Raw genomic sequence first — 25,811 nt, 5'->3', positions numbered from 1 at the left:
AGCTTTCTTTCTGCAATATCTACTGATAGATGTCTCATTGTAATAGAGTGAACTCTAGCGGGTAAAACTTGCAATATACAAATAATTGAATTTATTTATTTTTGTTTGCCTTTCTAAGAAAGATAAGATAAAGTTTATTACTGTAATACAAGGATATATGTAAAAAAAATTAAGTTTTCAATTTTTTACATCATCATCCTTAAATTAACATTTTCTGAGTAGTTTTATTAACTTTACGACAGTTTTTCTTTAAATTGGTAGAATTTTTGGAAATCGTTGAATCAACTACCTGAATTCAGAATACCGTGCGGCATTCTTTGTGACATGCGCTAACCTGTTATTTTAATCTATTGTTGTCGTAACTTGCAAATTGTTGGAAGCTATATTGTTGCCGAAATAAGATTAAATTTATATATTTTCAGATAAAATGTCTGAGGAGGTGGAGAACTGTAAATCCTGTTTTGAGGGGTTCAATAATAAAGAACGTATACCTAAGGTGACATACTATTTCAAAAATTTCTTTGAGAACGAATTTTGTATTATTGATCTTGTGGCCGTAACGCTCGGCCCCCTAGCCTATCCTAGCCGCAGCGCTCGACTCAGAAATTGTTTTAACTTAATCTAACCCTAAAATAATATTAAATGAATAATAATTTTGCTGTAAGAAAAGTGGTGATTGGTGATCCAAAAATCTTATTTCTAAATTTTATATCGTATTGAATAAGCTCCCAAAGTAAATTTCTCGAGAAAACATTCAATCCGATTGTTTTCGGCTCAGTCCTGAGAATACGNCAAAAAGTGTATATGAAAGGAATTATTAATATTTATGCACAACGTTTTTGGGTTAGGTTAGTTAAATATATTTTTTGGGCTGAGCGCTGCGGCAATGGGATAATTTCTACTTGAAGTTTTGACTGTAGCACTAGCAACTAATTATCAAATAATAATATGTTCAAAGTAATTGAGTTAAAGAACAAATTAAACAAGCACTAATTGGAAAAATGCATAAAAATGACAATTTGAGATCTAAACTTAAGTCTTCCATCACAAATTAATTTCAAAATGTAAACAATGATACATTTATTGATGCAAGTTTTAGGTTTTAAATACTTACTTTTAAATAAGGAAAAAGTGACGCGTAATTTTAAGGTCTTTTAATTTACTGTGATTACTATAAATCAACATGAAACTGATTTTGCAGCAGTAAAATCTATTTGAGATGTATTTTTAAGAAAAATTCTTGTGAATTTTTTAAAACTGTATTTTTGGATGATATTTTAGATAACATTTTTATATTCAAATGGAGGAGTTGAGTGAGATTCTTCTACATTCTAAATAAGATAAAATCAAACAAAAAAGGCAGCATTTAGGCAGTTAACAAGTACGACTTTGATTTTTTGTCACAACATGTCTTATCACTGTACTAGAGTCATTTATACGCCCTACCTTTTAAAATAAAAAGATAATTTTGTTATAAAGTGTCGCAAGTGTTTGGCTGAGAATGCACTTGATTTCCAAGATTTCTTGAAAATGGATTTTCTGAAAATGGTTCCGCAGATATTTCTAATTTTTGGTGTCATATCTTCTATTACCATAGCGTAGGTTACAATGGACAGAACTAAAATGTCAAGCCAAACAACCTAAATTACTATTTAATTGCACTGTGCTTGAGAAGGTGGGCAATATTTTTTAATATCTTTTTTTTGTGTAGATCTTAGCGTGCTACCATACCTATTGTGCCCAATGCCTGGGTCAGTTTATGCTAAATAATGGTATTGTCACTTGTTTAAGCTGTGGGAAGGAAACTCAAGCTAAAAGGTAAACCTAAGACCAGGTTTAATGAATTTTGATACATGGTTGAACTTTGAAGACTAAGATGAACCTTTTCTTTTCTTGGGAAATTTTCACTGATTCAATATTGTCTTGTTATTCATTAAATCCTGTACATCATTTTCTCTAATTTTCACTTTTTTAAATTACTTTATGTTCGTATTTTTTTAATTAATTTATTCTAAACTATTTACAATAAATGTAAAATGTTTTATTGATTGTCTTTAATATTTGAGTGGATCAAATGAAGGCCTTGTAAATGGCCCAAAATCAGAGAAAAGTGGTAAACAGATTTTTAAAGATTAATAATTAACTGAGAATTATTTATTTTATTTTTAAAAATATTTTGAGTTAATTAGATAATTCCCAATCCACTGTTGTACTTATTTGTATTTTTTTTTTTAGAAAAATAGGCATCTAAAAATATTATTGAAATTTTAACTTGATTCAATTTAAGAAAGCCCAACATTGGTAACCTCTTTTCTCTCCTTCAAATGATTTGCTTCACTAATATTAAAATAGAAAATGTGAGAAATTATAATTGAAAAATATACCCATGGCTTTATTTTAGTGTGAATGCAATCCCTGACAACCCATACTATCGTGTCAGCAATGGTGGCAGAAACAGAGCAACTTCTGGTAAGCAAATCTTATTTATATCTAAGTCTTCAGAGTGTTGGCAATTAAACCTCGAACTAGCACGTAAATTAAGTAAATTGAGTAAATTAAGTAAATTGAGTAAATTGAGTAAATTGAGTAAATTGAGTAAATTAAGTAAATTGAGTAAATTGAGTAAATTAAGTAAATTGAGTAAATTCAGTAAATTGAGTAAATTAAGTAATTCATTATAAATTTAGAGGAATTAACATAAACATGTAACAGAGGAATCACTAAACAGATATTGCAAAGCTATCCTGTAGGTTTCTCTTTTATCATGTTAACTGAGGTTGCAATATTAACGTTTCTAATCTTTTTACAATGTTACTTCAAAAGTACCCACAGGGTTACTACAAAGAATGAATCTCTAAAGACAACCTGAAATTCTTAGTATATGATGATCATAGGTTAAAATAAATTTTTTGTTTTTATTTAAGTCTTTTATTGACTTAATTAATAATTTCTCAAAGAAAGAAAGAAGTTTAGAGTTGTAGAAAATCATAAATATAAGGAAACAGATGGTATAAATTCTGTACAGTTGTTGAAGTGTCATCCTTCGTGGGGGTAACCCTGTAGGTGATGAGCATTGATTAAATTCTTACTACTAACCTCCTGATTGATGTTAAAACTTGATTAGGCATATTGTACCCCCCCCCCTGCCCCCCAAAAAATGGTCAGAGAAAAAAGGTTATGGATAACAAAAAGTTACCAAGTCAGTAAATTAAAGATGTAAGGTACTGTAAAGCTCAATTTTACAAAATCTACATTTTACTGGTTTAATTCACGATATCGAAAATATAACGCAAATGAACACAAAACGAATACTTTATAGATTAAAATAGAAATAAAAACCAAACGTATGAATCAAGCACAGCGACGGTAGGATTCATTACGTCCAACAAACCACTCTGCCCCGTCCTTACCGGGGTATTTATTCACTCCTTTATGAAATATGAACAAATTATCAAAAAACCATCCTTCTGGCTAGGGTTAGAGTACAGCTATTAAGATTTGAAATTCAGCCTTCAGGGTTATAATATGATTGTTTAGTAATTAAATTTATAAGGTATATGCATTTATTTTAACTACATGAAGTGCAAGGATTAATGTCGTATTATCAAGACTACGTTTTTATCAGTTTCTAACAAACATTTGACAAAGAAAAACATAGATAACCATTAAACCAATTGAAATGCAAACAGGGCGCCATACAGTACACCATCGTCAATATATCAGCTTGGAAGTCCAAGCCAAGCACTAAGCATTATCTGGTTTTGTCGATGGGTGCCCAGCAATCTTCAACTTAAAGGCAAAGTACTCTACAAAGTCCCAAATACTGAAGAATGAAGCTCCTAAAAATAATCCCAAAGATCCTCCAAATTCGCCCATAAAGGAAATGAAGGGATACATGAGTTCTTCGTCTAATTTCTCATTAGTTTTTGACACCAAATTTATGCTTATTTTGAAAGAGTTTGGATCTTTATGAGTGAATTTCTGTCTTTCATCTACTAACCTATACTCATAATAATCACAGCGCATTAAACATCCAGTTTTCTCTTGTATTGTATTCTTGTCCTCATTATAGTAAAATTCATATAATTCCTCATGTTGCCTGATCTGGTCCATTGTTGAGCAGTTTGGGTAATTACCAAATATGTTATCCCAGCGGGGATGACAACCGACTGAACGAGCTCCATATTTCTGAATACAGGTCATGTAGTCAAAGGTTGGGTCAGGATCACATTTCTTATTTCCATCTGCATCATGTTCTAGATATTTATGATGATGAACACTCAGAAAGAATGTTTCCCCAGTTCCATTCTTGTTAGTTGAGAGTAGTTTGCTGTGTACAAGTTGAATGCGGCTATAGGTCAATGGATTTGATGCTATTAAGAAATAGTTTGGATCATGAATCAGTGTGACATAGAGCAGATCAGTTTGTGCATTTAAACTAACAATAATGTTATTTTCAACTGCATTCGCACTTAGTAACTCTGGTATTTGTAATGTATGACATCTTCCCATTTGTTTTGCCTGAAACTTTGAAGTCCAGTATTTGGAATCTAGAAAGGATACAGGTTTTGTGCTGCCAAGAAGAACATTCTGAACAGTTTCTGTATGATTATAGGTATATCTATCAAAGCAGAGGTCCAACTCTTCAATTGATGAACTATTACACACAACTGAGAATCCACCATTTAAACTGCCATCGGATAAGTTTTTGAAATTATTTTTGATGCAGAAGGTCAAAGCTGGGACAGATTGAAGTTTATTCTCAGATCTAGAAACAGTAACTGTGTCTCTGTTCAGATACTTGGTGACCATTGGAGGAGCCTAAATAATTGGAAATTAATGGGGTTCATAACGGGACCTCTTTTTCAGATTTCTTTTCTAATAGTTCTAATAAGTTTCACGTTGAGAAAAAAAATCCAATAAATATGTCATAGATCGATAAAAAATTTAATAATGTGTCAATTCAGCAATACGGCAGAAACGAACATTAATAGATATTTGATGAGACTGGAAAGTATCTAAAAGGAAGTGACTGGCTGAGAGGGGTGGTTGTGTAAATTATGCAATGCACAAAGCAGTGTTTCGGATCCGTATCATTTTGATCCGGATCCGCGGATCCGCATCCGTAATGATGGATCCGGATCCTGACTCTGATACGGATCCGGATCCGGGGTAACTTTTGATTCTGTGAATCGGATTTTCCCTATTAAATGTTATGCAAGGTTATAATTTATAAACTATATTTATTATATATTCCAAAATGTAACAAAAAAAATATAGACTTTTTGGAGTAATCCTTTGGACAGGCCGATCAATCACTTCTTGAAGAGATAGTCGCTGTTAGCCTTGAGCAGGAGAAGGGCGTCCAAATTTTCGTCATGTAAATAATACATTTACGAACCATTTTGATTTATTTATTCCATGGTTTTGGTTAATTTTTGGCGCTACCCGGATCCATATCAACGTTTCCTGATACGGATCCGGATCCAGATCCGACCAAATGATACGGATCCGACCGGATCCGGATCCGAAACACTGGCACAAAGGATTCTTTTTGATTTTAGCAATATGCTTTTACACTGTATAATTCCTGAGTTCAAAAAAGTTTGTCAATTTTTCACATTCAAAGAAAGTCTGTTTTTTAGAGCATATTGTTACAATTTACGAAGAGAATATATAAAAGAATACAACTGTGACCAAATGTCGTGCTTGGGAACAGACTTTAAAAAAATAAACTTTCATCACTAAAAATAAATTATCATATTTATTCATCTGTTTCTTTAACTTTTGATGCATTATGCTCTTATCAGAATCATTAAATTGACTTTAGTTGCATAATGCTCTTATTAGAATCATTAAATATTTGTAAAAATATGTCTTTTAGGGGGTGGAGGGTAACGGATTTTCTACAAAAAAAATATACCCCTGGCAGAGTCTTGTTCAGGAATTTTCTACGGGGGGAGCTTAATTTTTTTCCATGAAGGGTGGAAGCCTTTGGAGCTTAAACACCCTGGTAGCCATAGATTTCACTCCTCCAAAGAGGGGTGGGTCAAGCCCTATTAACCCCCACCCCCTGTATACGCCAATGACCCACATATTACCTGAAAATAAGAGAAGTAGCCAGATAGTAGAAGTATGATAATAAACTTTCCGGTTCGCAACAATGTTTCCATTCTCAAACTTTTTCATAACTGTTTTTATTCTTATTGAATTTTATTATATGTTTGCTCAGCTTTCTTTCTTGTGCATTTTCATAGTGTTGAAAAATACCTAATGTCGAATTATTTTCTTGAGAAAGTGAAATCATCAAAAAAGGAAAAAATCCAAATATGTAATTTCATCTGTAACTAATTTGAGACCCAAGATACCGGCTTCTTATCATATTAGCTATAATTTAAGTAAATTAAAATATAAAAACAATTGTGAAAAAAATTTTGAATTTGAAAAATTAATAATAACCAAAATACCGTAGTGGGCATTAGAATGTGCTCTGTGTAGAGAATCAATAAACACATTTTAATCATCGTGTTTGCTTACACCCAAAGTAAACTAATTTCTTTGCAAGGTAATATCTACTAAACTANTTTATTTATTTATTTTAATTTGTTACTAAAACCGCTAGAATAAAAAAAGTAAAAAAAGTATAAAAGCTAAAATCTTAAATCTTGAGTCCTTGATGTGAGGAATTTGCGAAAATGAAAAATGGTTTTCTTTTATATCATATTTATATTTATATGGTTGATGAGTTGATTGGTTTGGTTGAATAGCTCAAGATCATGCCGTGTTTGGCATTGATAGTTTACAAGCTTGTGTCTGTGTTTGACATTGATAGTAAAGAGTTGTTTAGCTGATTAGCTCTTATGCCTCTTAGACCAACGAGAGTTGTACCTGGATTGATACGGGTCTGAGAGACTCCTTTAGTGTAGGGCATTTACTACAGGCTGACTGATTGGCTGACTCATTGAATGATTGATTGACTGACTCATTGATTGATTGTCTAGGTACTGGAGAGGAGGTGTATTACAGTGACAGTGATGAGGAAGATAATGATTCTCTTTCACAATCTGCACCTGATCCTGAGTATGAAATTATAGATTCAAATCAGAATGATTTTAAGAAAGAAAAAAGTTATTTATTCCTGGGCATTCTAGGTTTGGGGCCTTTTTGTGTTACCCATAAAACTTTGGATTCTTAAGACATTTAATTTAAAAATTATTTATATTTGATGTTGTTATAATGGCAATAATTTTACAATTAGCTTAAAATCGACTTGTAACGCAAAAGGTGTCTGTGTTCACTGCCCAATTACTGTGTTTTATGTTCATGAGACTAAGATCATAACTTGAGTCTAAAATTCCACTGTTTTCAGGGGTTAATGTTGTGTTTTTCAAAATGTGCTCAATATAAGAAAAAAATTAAATGGTTGCCGTTAAAATTAGAATAAAAAATGGTCTTTGTATATATATTAATATACAATAAAGAGGACTTTTTATTTTTATTTTTTTTTATTTATTCCAAGCTTTCAAACATGATGGATACACTTATACATGAAGTTGTCAATTACTTGTCAAGTTGTAATTGGAAAAATCTTGTTAGAAATCAAAACTTAATTGTAAAAGTCGTCTTTATTGTATTGATATGAACGCCGACCAAATTTAAATATGTTGCCGATAAAAATTTGACACTAAGGGGACATTTTGAATTCCTAAATACATCATTTCTCTGTGTATTGTGGAAATGATTTTTTCAGAGGAGTTATGTCTCTAAACTGCTTAATCATTAAATATGCATTTTTAATTATTCTTAAACCAACTAATTCTAAATTACTTAAATTACTTAAAAGACTTGTGGATTTAATAACTTATTTTTGTTTAGGAATGGAGTCAATAATGATCACGTAGAGGGTGTTAAGGAATGTGTACATTTGTTTAAGACTGCTTTTATGACCTTATTTATAATGTATTTGTGTGTGCAGACAATGGTTGTGAATACACAGAAAGCCAACGTATCCAAAATTCGCCAGCTTGTAGACCGTAACCTAAGGTATTACAAGTTTTTCTAATTCTAAAGAAGCTTACTTTCTTATATGGCACATGTAATAAAAAGATTGTGTAACCTTGTGTAAAAATTCTTCCATTATTTTTGATTTTACAGTTTTCCTGTCCTATTCTGGAAAATGGCTGAAAAACCTCGCATTTTAAACATGAATATAAAGCTTAAAGATTAGTGACGTAGTCCGTTCATTATCTAGTAACAAGTCAAGTTTAAAATTATTAACCAAAATGTGACAAGGTTGTGATAAATCTAAAATGAGGTTAAAATTTGTTGGACTGTACAAGCTTTTTTGTCTCAAAGGAACTAAAAGCGTAATTTCTAGTGACCTTCCATGCAAAGATGGTTTTGCCCAATTCACAATGGTACCCCTAAAGGCTTTGCCTGATCAAGTTTAAGTTAGATATCCATGTAAACTGATTATATTCAATTGAGGATTTTTACGTAGTGACTTGGGCATTTCTACTGCAGGAAAACATATAGAAAATATCAGAATTAAACACGTTAAAAACTTTCAAGACAGCACTATTACATACATTATTGATAAAATGAAGGTTTCAAGGGTACCGTTGTTAATCGGGAATTGCCATCTTTGCCTGGAGGGTCACTTGAAATTACACTTACGGCCTCTTTAAAGGGACTGTAAAGGAAAAATTAAAGGGGTATAGGCTGAAAGATAATCACTTTAGCACTTAATCGCGACCCATGAAAGTTCTATCTGATGTTCCTGTCTCGAGAAATGGATATAAAACTGCGTCAAATTTAAACGAAAATTCATAATATACAATTTTGTATAGAAACTGTAGGGTTAAACAGATCATAGTCAGCAAATACGCAACCAATCTGAATACGAAGATATTCCAGAGGAAGCTATTTTGTAACTTAGGTTTTCTCTAATTATTATTTTATAATTTAATTTTTAATAGATATAATTGATGATATTATTTATGAGTCCGTATTACGTCACAAGAACTCCTACCAATGTGAGTGCATTATACTCGTCACATGATAAAGACGTCGTTTTGTTTAAACTATGTAGTATGCAGTTTATAAGAGTAAGAGTGTTTTTTCTGGGTACTTTTAGATATATTTTAGTAAAATCAAGAGCTCTCTTGACCTCCGCGCTAAACGAGAGAAAACAGTTGGTGAATCGATTAAAGCTTTGGATGATTTCAAGACAAGACTTCAAGAGGAGCAAAAGGTGACCTTTTTTATAAAAATACTTTAACTTTTGTTCCCGTCATACATAAAATAAGAAAAAATTTGGATTTTACTGGGGGTTTCAATACAAAAAAATTGGTTTGGACCTTATTTAATCTTGACCGCCCAACCACCTTTTCTTTGGTCACATGAGGCCTGAGTCAGACGTAAAATGTAGCCTCAATTGGTTCAGCCGTTTTGACGTGTATTTGATGCAAACAAATAAACAGACATTGACCTTGAAAATTTTCTGCAAATAGATTGCTTGAGAAAGAAAATAAATTAGTTTATTTAAGGCTCTTGTAATAGAAAGCAAGCAGCTAAACAGTTTTCAGGAGAAACTGAATAATATCGTTAACCAACTAAATACAAGTAAGTCAGGAGAATATATTTTCTTATTTTCTTCACCCCCCAACTCTCCATTTAAAATCTTTCTTAGTTTATTAGAATTGATTATACAGTGAAAACCAGAAAACTCTGAAATAGGAAGACGACTTTTAAACTCAAGTTATGACTTTAACTAGTTCAATGAATATTAGACATAGTAAATGTAAAGTTTAAATAGACCCTTTTCACTAAAATTGTTACTAGTAAAAATATTTACTTTGTAACAACATTAAAATGTCACCTTTCTATTCCGTTGTTTTCTGGTAATCACTGTATATTATTGTTTTTTCACTGTCTGGGGAAAAGATTAGTTTAGAGTATCGAGTATAGAGCTAGTTGATGTCCAACTTTTCAGTTTTTTGCCCAAATCTACGAAATTACCCTCCCCCTACTAATCCACTCATTTACAACCTTTATTTTTTTTAATTTTTAAGAAGTGTTCACTGTTTTTCTATCTTGAAATATGACCAAAACTAAATATATTGTATTAAAAAATTGATAACTTGCTCATTGTGTGTCAGGTAAAGGGTTAATAGGTGCCGTTGTGAATCGGACATTCACTTTTTAAATAATGGATCACACTCAGTCGACTGTCCATTTAACTAAAAAAAAAAACAATTATTTAGTAAATCTAATGGACTACACTGCACTAAAGAAGATGAATGAAGATTGTTTATTTATCAGCACTAAACTTAATCAGGAGATTGAAAAGGTAAACAAACATTATCCGGATCCATTGGATTTATAATGGATAAAATCCCCGGATTAGTAAAACTATGCAATTCCGCGGAATTCCAGGTGACAAAGCAAATACCGAAAAATTGAAAAATAAAACATATTTATCTTAAAGCAAACAATTTTTGTGTCAACTAATACCATTGAAACCTCATTGAATATTAATTCAGGTTTCCACATTTTGGACTTTTTTTGGCAAGAGAAATTGACAAACTTCATTTTCGTGTACACTGTACTTTATCCGGATTCATATTCGTGTACACTGTACTAGATCCGGATTCATTTATGTGTACACTGGACTTGGTCCGGATTCATATTTGTGTACACTGTACTGGATCCGGATTCATATTTGTGTACACTGTACTAGATTCGGATTCATATTCGTGGACACTGGCTGGGTCCGGATTCATATTCGTGTACACTGTACTGGATCCGGATTCATATTCGTGTACACTGTACTAGATTCGGATTCATATTCGTGGACACTGGACTGGGTACGGATTCATATTCGTGTACACTGTACTGGATCCGGATTCATATTACTAGATCCGGATTCATATTCGTGTACACTGTACTAGATCCGGATTCATATTCGTTTACAGTGTACTGGATCCGGATTCATATTCGTGTACACTGTACTAGATCCGGATTCATATTCGTGTACACTGTACTGGATCCGGATTCATATTCGTGTACACTGTACTAGATCCGGATTCATATTCGTGTACACTGTACTGGATCCCGATTCATATTCGTTTACACTGTACTAGATCCGGATTCATACTCGTGTACACTGTACTAGATTCGGATTCATATTCGTGTACACTGTACTGGATCCGGATTCATATTCGTGTACACTGTACTGGATCCGGATTTTAGTTTTGCAACAAATCCAGGATCCGCATCAAAATTAAATAAATGGATCACAAAAACTGCTTTTAAGCTTTGACTCAAAAAAAAAAATTTTTGATGGGGGGCGAACCTTTGTTTATTCATTTGAAGTAATGTTTAAAGAACCCTGTTCATTAAGATAAAGTAAAGTTAAACAAACCAAAATTACTAATTAGAATACCTTAGGCAATCATGTTCTTGATACAAAAAACATTGATTTTTCACTATTTTCCACACAAAAAAATTTAACATTAAGCTTCAAGACAATTCGGAAAAATATAAGCCTCGTGATTATCTTTAACAAAATCGAAGTGTAATAATCCAAATAATTTGCTCCACCCCCCCCCCTTTCACACCCCTCACTGTTGTCAGTGATTTTTTTTGTTTTATTTTATTATATTATAAAGATTTATTCACACACAAAGATATAAATACATATATAAATGGTGTAGTTTAAATTTGTTTAAATAAATTTTTTTTGAAAATACAGGTTTCCAAAAGAAGAGAGAAAAAATATGCAAAATTATGCACAAATAGAAAACATTGATTTTTACTCACTACATAACATATTTATCATTTCAGTTATTGCGTAATCATCGAATCCTTCAACATATAAATTATTTTCAAAAGTTCTTGTAAAACCGGAACTTACCATTCATATTCCAATGGGACATCAAAATATTTCATTTGTTTCTTAACTAAGATTTTACTAAGATCCGAAGGATTTACAGAACAATCATTTGCAATAGGAAATAAATTTCTGCCAAGAACTGTGTTGAGGTCATTTTTACATAAATTAGAAAGAAATCTAATGCAAAGCTTTTTGTATTTTTCATAATATCTCTTTCTTAGTCTTTTTTCTAATTTTTTTCTCCATAATTTTATTTTAACATTTTATCCCACTTCTTTCATTCAACCGATATTGTCCTTCCCTCCCATTTTAAAGTTTTTTATATCTTTTGATTTCAGGTTGAAAACCAGGAGTTAGAGACTGGTGTAAGAAACAGCACAGTTAAAATCAATTTTGAGAGAACTGATAATCTTCTTAACAATCTTAAGGAAATCATGCATTTATCTTGATTCTTGGTCTAAACCATCAGGGTTTTTCATTTTTACAAGTTTATACTTTTTATCTAAAATGTTTTGAACTTCGCCTTAAAATCAAATATTTTTCCTAATTCAGCGAATAGACCACATAATGCCTAATATCCACAGAAAATGATTTTCAAAAAGGGAGGCGGGGCAGGGGGGAGAGAGAGATATGTTTTGAACAGTAATTGTAAAAAGTAGGGTACCATACCTTTCCACTCGAATTCAGAACGAAAAATCGGCTTTTTCTCCGGCCACAGTTGGCTTTGAAAAGTAAGACTAATACTAATCAACAGCGAATAGGCTGTTTAGTTTACCCAAATAAGTGAACGGTCTCTTTAAAACTCGGTATTTTTAAAGAACAGATAATAATGATCCCCAAATCTAGTCAACACAAGTGGTCATGTAATTATAAGCCTTGCCAGGGAAAAGTGGGATATCATGGCTTTCAGATCTTTAAAAGCCTATTATGTTTGATTATCGATACAACGCCCCTGTTTTTTTTTTGTTATTGGAAAGCAGTGCTTAGGATCCGGATCCGGATCCGCTGGATCCGCATTATTTTGGCTCTCTGGATCCGGATCCGGATCCGCAAAAAAATGCGGATCCACGGATCCGGATCCAAGCACAATTTTATTTTTCAAAATGTTGCAAAACACCGTTAATTTTCCTTAAAAATATCATATTTTGAATTGTTTAACAGATTTTAAAAATATTCTCTGGGTCTCAGGTTTCTATCTTGCTCAAATCTTAACTCAGACCTCCACCGTGCACCCCTCCCCCACCCCCTTTAATAACTAGAGAGGGAGGGGGGGGAGAGAAGTCTCCCTTTTCCCCATTGCAACTAAGCAAATTTAGTCTTCACAAATTAAGGTGTAAGGATGTGTAAGAGTGAGGGGGAAAAGGGAGGGGGCGCACATATGCTAAAAAGATACAGATGCTAAGGAACATCTTGTGTTCCCAGTATAAAGAGACTGTTCTCTGCCCTGAAGATATTCAAATCAGACCTAAGGAGTTGCCTGAAGGCAGATATTCCAAACGCGGAGGTTCTACTAAAAGCTAATATGAATTAGACCTGTTTTTTTTTTCATCCAATAAAGTAAAAAAATCATTATCATTTTGTGCAAACTAGTAGAAAAATAGTGTAAAAAAATGTTAAAATGTTTAATATTTTTTTTAGGTATGAAAAGATATTTGAACTAAAATAAAATTTTTCTTGATTAATGACCTGGATCCGGATCCGAATCCGGATCCATTTTTTTGAAAAGCGGATCCAGGATCCGGATCCGCATCAAAATTAAATGGATCCTAAGCACTGTTGGAAAGTTCAGATTTTACAACTTTGAAAACAATTTGTAGATTATTTTAGAACGCAATTTCACATGAAGCTAAAACAGCATGTACGTAGTTCGAAAATATGTATGGTTATGGATTAGGCTGAGAATGATACGATATATATGAAGTTAGGCAGCAGTCTAGAGGTAAGTTTAGTTAAAACTGTCAGATGAGTTGGAATTTACCATTGTTCATCGGTTCTATATACTTGGCTGTTGGCTGGCTGACCTTTGTTTGACCTTGACATGTAAACTCTAGAATGAGCTTCACTAACACTAAGTTAATCACAGCACCTGAAACCTGCGTGACCTCTGTTCTTTATTTAAACAAAAGCACAACCTTTACGTACATGTTGACCCTCAGCGTGGCCTCTAATTTACAGGTTAAATCAAGCTGAACAATAAACCGCTGACAACGTGGTTGATCTCAGTCTGACCTGTAAGCCAGTTTAAACTTTGTATGACGTGTTGACCCAGCTTAACCTCTAAACGAGAGGCTGGCCCTTAACTGAAATTTTTATTTGACATGGGATTGCATAAAGATGGACCCAACCATGACCTCGTTACTTAAAATTGGCTTTTTTAACCCTTCAGATTGACCTTGGTTTGACCTTTTAAACACAGGTCGACCTTCTTAGCTTGACGGCCTTGTACCACAGATTGAGCATAGATTGACCTCGACACTACAGATTGATCATAGTTTGAACCTTGCACTGATTTAAGCCTTTTACCTTCAGGTTAACCCCAGTTTGCTATACTTGACCTATATAATATATACTTCAGGTTGACTCCAGCTTGATATACTTGGCCTGTATACTTTAGGTAGACCCCAGCTTAATATTCTTGACTTTTATATACTTCAGGTTGACCCCAGCTTGGTGTACTTGACCTATATATACTTCATGTTGGCCCCAGCTTGTTATGCATGACCTATATTTACTTCAGGTTGACCCCAGCTTGGTATACTTGACGACTTATATGCTTGGAAAGATATTTACTGATAAAATAGCTTCTCACAACGCCTGCTATAAAGAGCTCGTCAAGAACTCCTATATTGAGGTAAGTTTATAAAGCAAAACAAAACTATATTTTGGAATATTATTGGGATGGTCGCGTCGTCGTAGTTTTAAGTGACCCTCCACTTATTCGTGAAAATTAAACATGATAATAATGTGGAAGATATCGTCTATTTTCTGACTTGAAAAGTGTTAAAGAACAGAATTTATAAATTGTCTCTAAAAGCAAGAAATGCGCAAGTAAGTTTTGCAGAGAAACTGCAATTGACAATAAACAGTTTTCAAAAAGAAAAACATGGACATTCATTTTTATCAGACAAAGCTTAAAATGGTAATGTTGTAATCAAACATGTCACTAATAATGGAATGTCGCTTGAAATTACAGTCCTTCTAGAGGTTTTTGGCAGTGGATTGGAGAAAATAATTTATTTTTCCGAATATATGATGAAAACCAGATAAAGAAGGGAAAGCATTTTGTTTAATTATAAATTTTAGATTTAAAAATTCTAGGTTCCATTTTAAAACATCCGAAATCGATATTTAGATTGTATAATGTAGATATTTAGATTAAATTCCCAGAAGTATATGCAAAACAATGATCGATTCATAAAGAAGATTTTGAATATTTGTTTTAGGACGGAATAATTGGACCGCAACCGTTAGATGATCCCAGCGAGTATATTGATTATATTAAATCATTTCAAGGATTAACTCTAGGCATAGTTCAAATAAAACAAGATGCTACCAAGATGGTTGGGGAAGGGGGGGGGGTGAGTTCACAAGTGAATATTTTAGGGATATTTTAGGGTTAGGTGACTCGTTTTTGTCACAATCTTCCTTTTAAAATGGATATGCTTTGTGTTTCATAATGAGAAAATGGACAATTTAATTGTATTCTGATATCTTATTATTTACATTTAGCTACGCTCGGTTTGATCAACAACTAGTTTAAATAACTACTTTATTAACTTGACTAAAAAACTATATAAATTTACTTTGGAAAATCATATTATAGGAGCGTAAGACTCGGGGTCACCAAATTTAGCTACGCTCAGTTTGATCAACAACTAGTTTAAATAACTACTTTATTAACTTGACTAAAAAACGATATAAATTTACTTTGGAAAATCATATATCTTAAATCAGGTGACGTGGCAGGAAATCCTAGAGCAGCTTGCCGCGTTCTAATATCCGGCTTCAGGTTGAATCGTCTTCCGCCACATACAAACATTTTATCAATTGTAGCTTGCATTGATTTATAATAATTTCAATTAATAATTACTTTTCCCGTTCATATATTTATCCATGAATGGATCCTGTAACCCCGCAATATTGCGTACATTCAAGGTATCATAGTGTACATAGGTTACACAGGAGATGTAAAAAATATATATACTTTATATCTTTTTTTACATGAAATTACAATGGATTTATGATAATCTAGATATATAAATAGATGCTATCGACCATTTATCAAAGATATGGGGGCGCTACAAGGGTTCCCATGCACTTATTTCATCTCTAATTCGTGTATAAAATATCTATTTTAAAAGTTTTCACTGAAATGACCGGTTTTCCGTTGAATTCTAAAACTTTAAAACAAATTCGACTTAGACATTTCTCTAATAAATATATTACAAAGCCCTGACTTAAATATATGAGGTTTTTTGTGTAAACTCATTATTGCTGACACCCCCCCCCCCTTGATCCCCCATTGTGTGTGTGGGGGGGGGGGTCGAAATTATGATCACTTTAACTCACTATAACTTCACTTTAACTCACTATAACTTTGCTTTCCAATCTTCAATTTAAGCAGTCCTTCTATTCTAGATTTTAAGACTGCATTTGACAACCTGATACTTCTAACGTCTGAATAATTTAAAATGAAAAGTTGTGGTGATATTTTCGCACTTAAATTCGCCCTTTGCAAAGAATTTTGAGAGAGCATCTGTACAATGAGAACTTACATTGGGAACTCAAAAAAAGTGTAACATATATACATATATATACATAGTATATAGACACTAAACAGTGCTTAGGATCTGAATCTAATGGATCCGCAACATTTTGGCTTCCTGGATCCGGAAAAAAAAATTCGCTTTACTTTTTACAAATGATCGATAAAAAAACTGCATAATCTCTGAATGGTTCATCAAGTTCCAGCATAAAATAGAAGGAAAGCTTAACAAATGTTGGCCAATTTGTTGAAACTTGTAATATTTGAATTATCTGGTTGACCAGGAACAGATACGAGTAGGTCTAGTTCTCCACCAGACAAGGAAGAGAAGGAATGGAAGGTAATAAAGTTAAACTTCAATAATTCCCCCACCCGCGCCTTTAAATTTTTTCTTTAATCGAAATGAAATGTTTATCGCAGAATTAGAAAAGATAACAATTTGAGGAAAGTATATGATTTTTTTAATTATCAAAAATTTACATTTTCTAATCACATTTTGTAAACTGTGCTCCGAGGGTCCTTCAGTATATTGGGCCGGATCCACAGATCCGATCCAAGTGGAAAATTATCTACTAAAACATTAAAAGAATTCTATCAAACACATTTTAAGTGTGTACTTCAGCAAAGAAGAAGAAAATTTTGGGAAATTGTTTATGGAGAAAGAAATAATAAAAGAAATATTCAGGATTGTTTTGTATTAAAATTTTATTAATCCCACTGTTAGAAAATAAATTATTTTTCTGAATTCCTTGTTATTATTGTTGTTTAGGTTGTTGGTAAGGATAAAGAGAAAGAGAAAACAATGAAGCGAACACCAATTTCATTTTCTGACATGGCAAAGAAGCCTGGCAACCCACAACCTATTGTTAAAAGGAAATCAATTTTTCATTCAAAAAATATGTTTTTGTCCCCAGGACACACCAGTCTGGATTCCAATTCAATACTGGCTGCGGACAAGTGTGCTTAACTTCAGTTATCTGACGAGAACTGGTGTTTCACACTGGCCACCTCACCCCACTTACATTAAAAATATTTAATTAAACTTTTTTTTGTCAAATGGACTGTTTTCATTTGTTCAAGTCATCCTTCATTAATAAAGTGGTGTGTCCGATTTACAACGCTACCCTTAAACCTTTGTCTGATCAAGGATAAATGAGATATCCATGGTTTTCTATCTAAAAATGAATTATTATTTTAAATCAATTCTTCACTCAGCAAACACCAGAATTTTAAACTTTCAAGATAGAATAACGACGATATCTTCCCCATAGCTATTTATCTAATGATTTGCAGGGTATCTTAAGAATCAGAAATGCCACTTTGAAAACGGTGGGTCATCTGAAATTATGTCTAAAGTCTCCATATTTATTTATTGGGATAGAGTGAAAAATATTTTGATAAACAGGATTCCCTTTCCCGAGAAGACTATTGCTCAAACTAATCGACCACATTGCTATTTTAAGGTATAATAGCATTATTTTGTGGAAGAGGAAGACGACATTACAGCAATATTTAAATTATATTTGATGTTATTAAGAAGTAAATAGTTTTAATAGTGTATTGAAAATTAATTCTGAAGTGAAATGATCTGAACATACTTCACAATTGTTGTGTCTCATGTTTATTGGACTAATTAAAAACATAAATAGGCTAAAGGTCGTCTTCATTATTTCTCAACCCCATCTACATTTGGGAGGTTTACGAATAAGAAAGGATAATAATCGAATGAAAAAAAGAATCACTGCTTAACAAAATCTCTTTAATGAATTATTACTTTTTGTTAATAACAAGAAATGTGTAGTTTGAAAGTGCCAAACATGTAATATTCTTTAAACTAGAGTTTACTCATAAATGGGGGGGGGGGGGTTAATCTGTGCAAAGAAGGATTGAAGTTAAACCTGAATTATCCTTGTCTTGATGTTGATAGATAACTGAAGGGTTAAAAGCCCGACTTTACAGATTAAATCAAGAACCGGGTTTATCTTCTCAATTTAAGTTTTAGAATTTAGATACGTATCACAGAGTAGGGAAATGTTGAAGGGGCTGGGCACCATTTTAGATTGTATTTAAAGTCATAAAAATTGCAATGTCGTCTTTCTTTTTCATTAGGGAAAATTATTTAGAAGAACCGCTTAAAACATTAATTTGTCATTCTAATGATTACATCTTAAAATTATATAAAATTTATCTAAATGCCAGTCCCCTAAATAATGTCTTTTCTAAGCTTTCAAAATTACCGGAGTTAAGATTTAAATTTATTAAATCAAACTAAAATAGTTTAATCCAAAACGAAATCAGAAATATCTCGATTCTGGGTCGGGTCATTTTGAAGGCACAAAAAAGGCAGTCAGCATTTTAGAAATGTCATGACTTAGGATAAAGAGTGAAATGTTTCTTTTTTCTGCCATTTTCTTTGCCGCATAATTAAATCTTTGTCTGCGCAGATTCAAGTTGATAATGAGACACCGTTCCGGGTCGTCTTCGAGATGCGCCCAGATATGGCGCCAAAGATGGTGGATAACTTTATCCGTCTTTGCAAAGGTTTGCCGGACGGTAGAGGATATAAGGTTAGTATATTATTATGACGGGATATTAATTTTATCATTCCGCATTCATCCTCCTATTTTTGTTTCCCTGAGTTAGTTTTACTGTTCATTTTTTATTTTTTTGTGTTTTCTATCATGTACAACAGAATTTGTCCTTACTCATTTTTTTACGAGCTTTTTCCCCCAATAACTTGTATTCATCATTTATATTATTATTTTTAAGTTAATTGAAATGTAAGTTTTGTTTAAAATGGGTGTGGAGTGGAGTGTGGAGTGTGGAGTGTGAACGTATATTCGAAGTTTCTCCGTATTTAATGAGATGAGTGCCCGATTCATAACTTTTAAGCCATTATCTGAGCAACAATTGAAAACTTTTAACCGGTTTTTAATCTGGGAAAATTATTAATTCTGACAATGGTATCTGAAGCAGAAATGCTCAAGTTACTAAAATTATTAAGAGAAGCCACAATTCAAAATAATAAATTTTCAAAAAGAAAATTATTGATATTGACATTCGACAAAGCTTTTCAGGGTAACGGTTTGAATCAGACATGTCAATCAATAAATGGAGTCGATTAAAAATAACATCCAATTGTCGCCACAATGATTATAAATTTTATCGGCTTTTTACCAACATTACAGACCCATGATTCCTTCAACAGAGGGACGGTAAGTTACTTAACGTCCCTTGGGACATTAAGTAAAATAACCACCCGCTCTGTGAAGTTTTCGTGAAAAAATGTTCATCTCAAAAGACGATAAAATTGTGTACAACTACTTTTTCGGGAAATTAAACATTCTATATTACCGCGGGTTCCCTCGGGAAACCTTCGTAAAGTAGAATTCCCTTAGCTTCCCTGTAGAGAAGATGTAAATAATTATTATTAATTTTATTTTCTCATTTTCTTCGTACTTCAGGGAAGTAAAATATTCCGTGCTAAAGCTAACGACCATATCCTTGGTGGAGATTTCGAGAATGATGATGGAACAGGAGGACATTCTGCTTATGAAGATAAATATTTCATGGCTGAACAATGTCCGCTTAAGGTAACTTTTACACTTTTAACTCAACTCACCATCATTTGGAGGAATAACTCTCGAGCTGTATATGCGACATAACATTTTATATTTTAATATTTATTTTAAAGTTCTAGTCAATTAAGGATTAATTTAAAGAACCTAATATTTTACAGTTACTCTTTTTTTGTTGACAACGAGTAGTACCCACAAAATGGTAACATGGCTCAAATTTGATCGTGATGCTGTAATCTTTATAACCAGAATATTATTTTCCCAATCCCACAGTAAAAAAATTACGAACTGCGGAATATTTCAGTATTAATCTAACAAAACAGTAAAAAGTAATAAACTCCAGCTAAAACCCCGATTTACTCCGTCTAATAAGATCTACTATCAACTGTTTTTAGTTTTAGTGAGTTTACAGCACTAAAACTGACACATTTATTCTTTTCTCACGAGTTTTCATTCCCATGTGTAAGTGATCTGAAGTTTTTCGGTATTTAACAGTGGTCTCCTTTTTGAGAATATAATTATCTACCTATTAATTTGAGTAGCCCCACTCCCAATCAGAAATATGTATCCAAGTGAGAAAATAGAAGTAGTCTGGAATTCATTGAATTTTAAATATAAAAAAATTGCTGTATTCCCCCTAAAAAGAAGGGAGGTAATATTATTTTATTAGAAGAGTATTTATATATGATTATTGCCTATTTTCACAACAATATTATTTCTCATAACTATAAAGTTCACCTATTGCTTAAATAGACTTATTATTATGAATTAGTATGCTTTTAGTATATTTAAGTAGGTTTTAACTACTTTTAAATTATAAAACCAAAAAAGCCCCAAAAAAACAATAAAACCCACAAGGCTGTTTTTTTTTTTACTTTTTTCAACCCCAGATTTTTTCCAATCCTGTTTAATTTCAATTGATTTGTTCATTTTCAGTAGAAAAATGTATTTAATATGTTTAAAAAATCATTTTGTTTAAAGGATCACAAGGGCGCTATAAGAATGAAGGGATTGGAGAGAACTGTGGATGGTCGGTGCAGGATTGGTTCCCAGTTTATGATCTGGGTCGGAGATTTGGAATATAAGGTACTTTATTCAAGCTAGGGAGGGGGTGCAGGGACTTCATGAGCCCTGAAAAAAGGTCTCCAAGTCTCTGAATTCTCAGATGCGTATTTTAAATAAATGTAAATTTTAGAATAGATATAAAAGAAGTAATGTATAACAAAATTTTGTAAACATATACAATATTTTTATAGTTATGCAATGTTTTTTATTGGATATTCAAGAAAAAACTGCATAAATATTTAAAGATTCAATATTTTCCTTTAAAAACTTTATTTATTACTTCTATAATATCTATTCAAATGTTTAGGATAGCGCCAGGTCTTAACATACTCATTTGCGAATACGGTGGCTTGGAGACCATTTTCCGGGACACCTGGCGACCCTGCACCCGGCCCCTTCCTCTTTATGCTTCACGCCCGTCTTTACATATATTTACCTTGATCCAGTACTAAACAATTAAAGAATTCTTGGACTTTTCTGCTTTCATTGGTAGATTTTTATGTTTAGGAGTACAGGTTTAACCTTGTTTATGTTTAGGAGTACAGGTTTACCCTGGTTTATGTTTAGGAGTACAGGTTTACCCTGGTTTATGTTTAGGAGTTCAGGTTTACCCTGGTTTATGTTTAGGAGTACAGGTTTACCCTGGTTTATGTTTAGGAGTACAAGTTTACCCTGGTTTATGTTTAGGAGTACAGGTTTACCCTGGTTTATGTTTAGGAGTACAGGTTTACCCTGGTTTACCCTGGTTTATATTTAGGATTACAGGTTTACCCTGGTTTATATTTATGAGTACAGGTTTACCCTGGTTTATGTTTAGGAGTTCAGGTTTACCCTGGTTTATGTTAAGGAGTACAGGTTTACCCTGGTTTATGTTTAGGAGTTCAGGTTTACCCTGGTTTATGTTTAGGAGCACAGGTTTACCTAGGTTTATATATAGCGGAGTACAGGTTTACCCTGGTTTACCCTGGTTTATATTTAGGATTACAGGTTTACCCTGGTTTATGTTTATGAGTACAGGTTTACCCTGGTTTATGTTTAGGATCACAGGTTTACCTAGGTTTATATATAGCGGAGTACAGGTTTAACCTGGTTTATGTTAAGGAGTACAGGTTTACCCTGGTTTATGTTTAGGAGTTCAGGTTTACCCTGGTTTATGTTTAGGAGTACAGGTTTACCCTGGTTTATGTTAGGAGTACAGGTTTACCCAGGTTTATATTAAGGAGTACAGGTTTACCCTGGTTTATGTTTAGGAGTACAGGTTCACCCAGTTTTATATTAAGGAGTATAGGTTTAACCTGGTTTATGTTAAGGAGCACAGGTTTACCCTGGTTTATGTTTAGGAGTACAGGTTTACCCTGGTTTATGTTTTAGGAGTACAGGTTTACCCTGGTTTATGTTAAGGAGTACAGGTTTAACCTGGTTTATGTTTAGGAGTACAGGTTTACCCTGGTTTTTGGTAAAGTTGTGGAGGGATTTGATCAACTTCAAGAAGTTTCTAGAATTAAGGTAAGTTCATAAAGTCTTGAATACTGACCTCCATCTTGAATACTGACCACTATCTTGAATACTGACCTCCATCTTGAATACTGACCTACATCTTGAATACTGACCTCCATCTTGAATACTGACCTCCATCTTGAATACTGACCTCCATCTTGAATACTGACCTCCATCTTGAATACAAACCTCCATCTCAATACAAACCTCCATATTAAATACAAACTTCCATCTTGAAAACAAACCTCCATCTTGAAAACAAACCTCCATCTTGAATACAAACCTCCATCTTGAATACTGACCTCTTTCTTGAATACTGACCTCTTTCTTGAATACAGACCTCCATCTTGAATACAAACCACCATCTTGCATACAAACCTCCATTAAAATACAAACCTATATCTTGAAAACAAACCTCCATCTTCAAAACAAACCTCCATCTTGAATACTAACCTTCCTCTTGAATACTGACCTCTTTCTTGAATACTGATCTGTTTCTTGAATACTGACCTCTTTCTTGAATACTGACCTCTCTCTTGAATACAGACCTCCATCTTGAATACAAACCTCCATCTTGAATACAAACCTCCATCAAAGATACAACCCTCCATCTTGAATACAAACCTCCATCTAAGATACAAACCTCCATCTTAAATACAAACCTCCATCTTGAATACAAACCTCCATCTTGAATACAAACCTCCATCTTGAATACAAACTTTTATCTTAAATACAGGCTTCTATCTTGAATAGAGACCTCCATTTTGAATACTGACCTCCCATCTTGAATACTGACCTCAATTTTGAATACGCACTTCTATCTTTAAAATTTGGTCAATAGTTTGACCTCCATCCTATTAGTTGACCTCCATCGGCTATTGACCTTTATTTCATACATTTAGGCTGTCCAGAAGTCTCCTACATCATGGGTTCTTAGACAAACAGTTAATATTATTGAAAGTGGAGTCCTCTAAATCTGGGAGATTTTCAGGTTTAGAAATCCTCTAAACCTGGAACCCATAAATCCTCTAAAATCAGTTGTCTGAACCAGCTGATCCTTGAATGTTCTAGAAGAGAGGAAAGAGAGAGGCCTTGTCTAATGTAATATTTTTAATATCATTAGCCGCTGATTTCAAGAGTTATTTTTATGTCTATTTTCATATTAAGGCATGGTTTGTTTTTAGCAATTAAATATATGCAATTGTAGATTGATATTTAGGACGGAAAAATGTTTAACATTTTGCATAATATGTAAAAATGCATAATTTAATAAATCATTCCCTAAAATCCTCCGTAATGATAATAAATGATAAAGCCGTTTAAAAAATGATTATATTTTATTTTTATTTCTACAATTATTTTTGAATGAACAAACCCCGATGAAATTATTTTGAATACCCATTATATGCAAAAAAAAAAATAAAGCATTTAGATAAATGTGTCAAATTTTTTATTTTTATACATTTTTTTTCGTACTGTTAATTGTAAACTCTTTAATCTTTGTGAATGATTTAAACCTTTAATGCAAAATGTTAAAGGATTTAATTATAATATTTTATTAAAGTTAATTACTGTATTTGATAATTTGATAAGATAATAAAACTATTTTAGTTTAAAAAAATGATTTCATTATTTTCATATTATTTTCGCAATTCTCGTGAACAATAAAAATCATGAATCTGAATTGTTTTTCTTACTTCCATTTAACGTCTGAACTTGTCAATACTTCTACATGATCTAATACAAAGTTTTCTTTGACCAATTAATGGTCATAATTCTGCATTTTATTCAGCGATTTCCCGCGTGTGTTAAAGATTTCATGCAATTTGTTCTCGTGGGTGGGCCATTGATAAAATGATGCAATGGAGTTTTTAAAATGAATTTTTAACCGATATTTAGAAGTGAAGTATGAGAATCACTGTGTATACTCTAGCTTGAAACCCCATTTTTGCATGGAAGCTAAGTTATCACTGTAAAAGTCAACCTACTTAGTTAGAACATTTAAACCAAACTAAGAAAATTCTTGTGGTTCTACCGAGTTTTCTAGTCAAAATTTAAGGTCAAAGGGTTTATGAGTTATACTCGAATATACAAACAAAACGAGAACACTGCTCTTTATAAACATAAATACATGGCTAGAAATTGAATAAGACTATAAAGACGACCTTACAATTTTTGGCATCAAACACAGTCCTGCTATGCAATATTACAGATTTTAATTTATCTCTACATAAAAATCCCTCTGATCTCACCCTGCCACAGATCACCTGACAATCTCCTTCCTTCCAATCAACTCCTTACCTATAATCCAAAAACATATCTTGATATGTGTAACCAACTATATTCAGTATCGTTAGTTAACTTCGGGCCAACCACTCAAAACAACCAGGCGGGTCCAAACTGCATGTAAATTGTAATTGCTTATTTGTAATATCTCATGCTTTGTAGTTGAATAAATACATGAATATATGAATGGCAAAAAATAAACTAATTCACAGTACGTCTGTATAAGGAAACCATGGTTTTGACAAAAAAAATAAGACATGAATCAATTTCGTACTAACTCTTCTTTGAATTCTCATCCTTTGTGGGTAACCCTGTATTAAAACGTTAAAACATCTCAAAGACATCAACATTATATTTTCAAATTTGCCCGTATATAAGCCAGTAACGACATTTTTAATTTTTTATTTTAAATACATATGTAGTGTACATGGTGTCCCACAAAACATGACATTAGCAAGTGAAATTTAATTTCGTCTTTGCTCTTTGAAATAATTTGTTGTACTGTATAATATCTCCGTAATATTGACTAAATAAAAAAGGCAGACCACATTTTGAAAATGTCAGTACCAGAAAATTCTTGTGATTATTGATTCAAGAATCGTTCATTTGAATGTAGGTGGACTTTATTCTTATTCCCTGAGGCGGACAAATGAATGAGACAAAGAAATTCAAAGTTCTAAGACGACTTTAAGTTCTCTTGCTGCTACTCTCATGTTTCGTGAGA

At 32.7% G+C, this 25,811-nt stretch overlaps 2 protein-coding genes across 3 annotated transcripts; one reads left to right on the top strand and one right to left on the bottom strand.

Moving 5' to 3' along the window:
- The first annotated feature begins 387 nt into the window (after positions 1-387).
- Positions 388-24,177, top strand: LOC111700269 (interaptin). 2 transcript variants are annotated; one of them, XM_023471145.1, is made up of 21 exons: positions 388-496; positions 1,712-1,818; positions 2,402-2,469; positions 7,002-7,080; positions 7,876-7,912; positions 7,976-8,043; positions 9,148-9,253; positions 9,549-9,624; positions 10,266-10,351; positions 12,235-12,324; positions 13,791-13,835; positions 14,634-14,747; positions 15,340-15,421; positions 16,946-17,001; positions 17,431-17,534; positions 18,067-18,124; positions 19,106-19,228; positions 20,126-20,254; positions 21,221-21,325; positions 22,736-22,810; positions 23,704-24,177. In XM_023471145.1, exons 1-21 carry the CDS (start codon positions 428-430, stop codon positions 23,773-23,775), a joined length of 1,749 nt encoding a protein of 582 aa, XP_023326913.1. In that variant the 5' UTR covers positions 388-427; the 3' UTR covers positions 23,776-24,177. The 2 variants fall into 2 exon arrangements, with proteins under 2 accessions (XP_023326913.1, XP_023326914.1); XM_023471146.1 differs by lacking the exons at positions 22,736-22,810; positions 23,704-24,177 and adding an exon at positions 21,872-21,916.
- Positions 3,556-6,198, bottom strand: LOC111700270 (uncharacterized). The gene is made up of 2 exons (XM_023471147.1): positions 6,102-6,198; positions 3,556-4,821 (listed from the first exon to the last, which is right to left on the bottom strand). Exons 1-2 carry the CDS (start codon positions 6,171-6,173, stop codon positions 3,745-3,747), a joined length of 1,149 nt encoding a protein of 382 aa, XP_023326915.1. The 5' UTR covers positions 6,174-6,198; the 3' UTR covers positions 3,556-3,744.
- Positions 24,178-25,811: the final 1,634 nt, after the last annotated feature.

The sequence above is a fragment of the Eurytemora carolleeae genome, unplaced genomic scaffold, assembly GCF_000591075.1.
Source record: "Eurytemora carolleeae unplaced genomic scaffold, Eaff_2.0 scaffold266, whole genome shotgun sequence".
Lineage (NCBI taxonomy): Eukaryota > Metazoa > Arthropoda > Copepoda > Calanoida > Temoridae > Eurytemora > Eurytemora carolleeae.
This window is presented reverse-complemented; position numbering and strand designations above follow the sequence as displayed.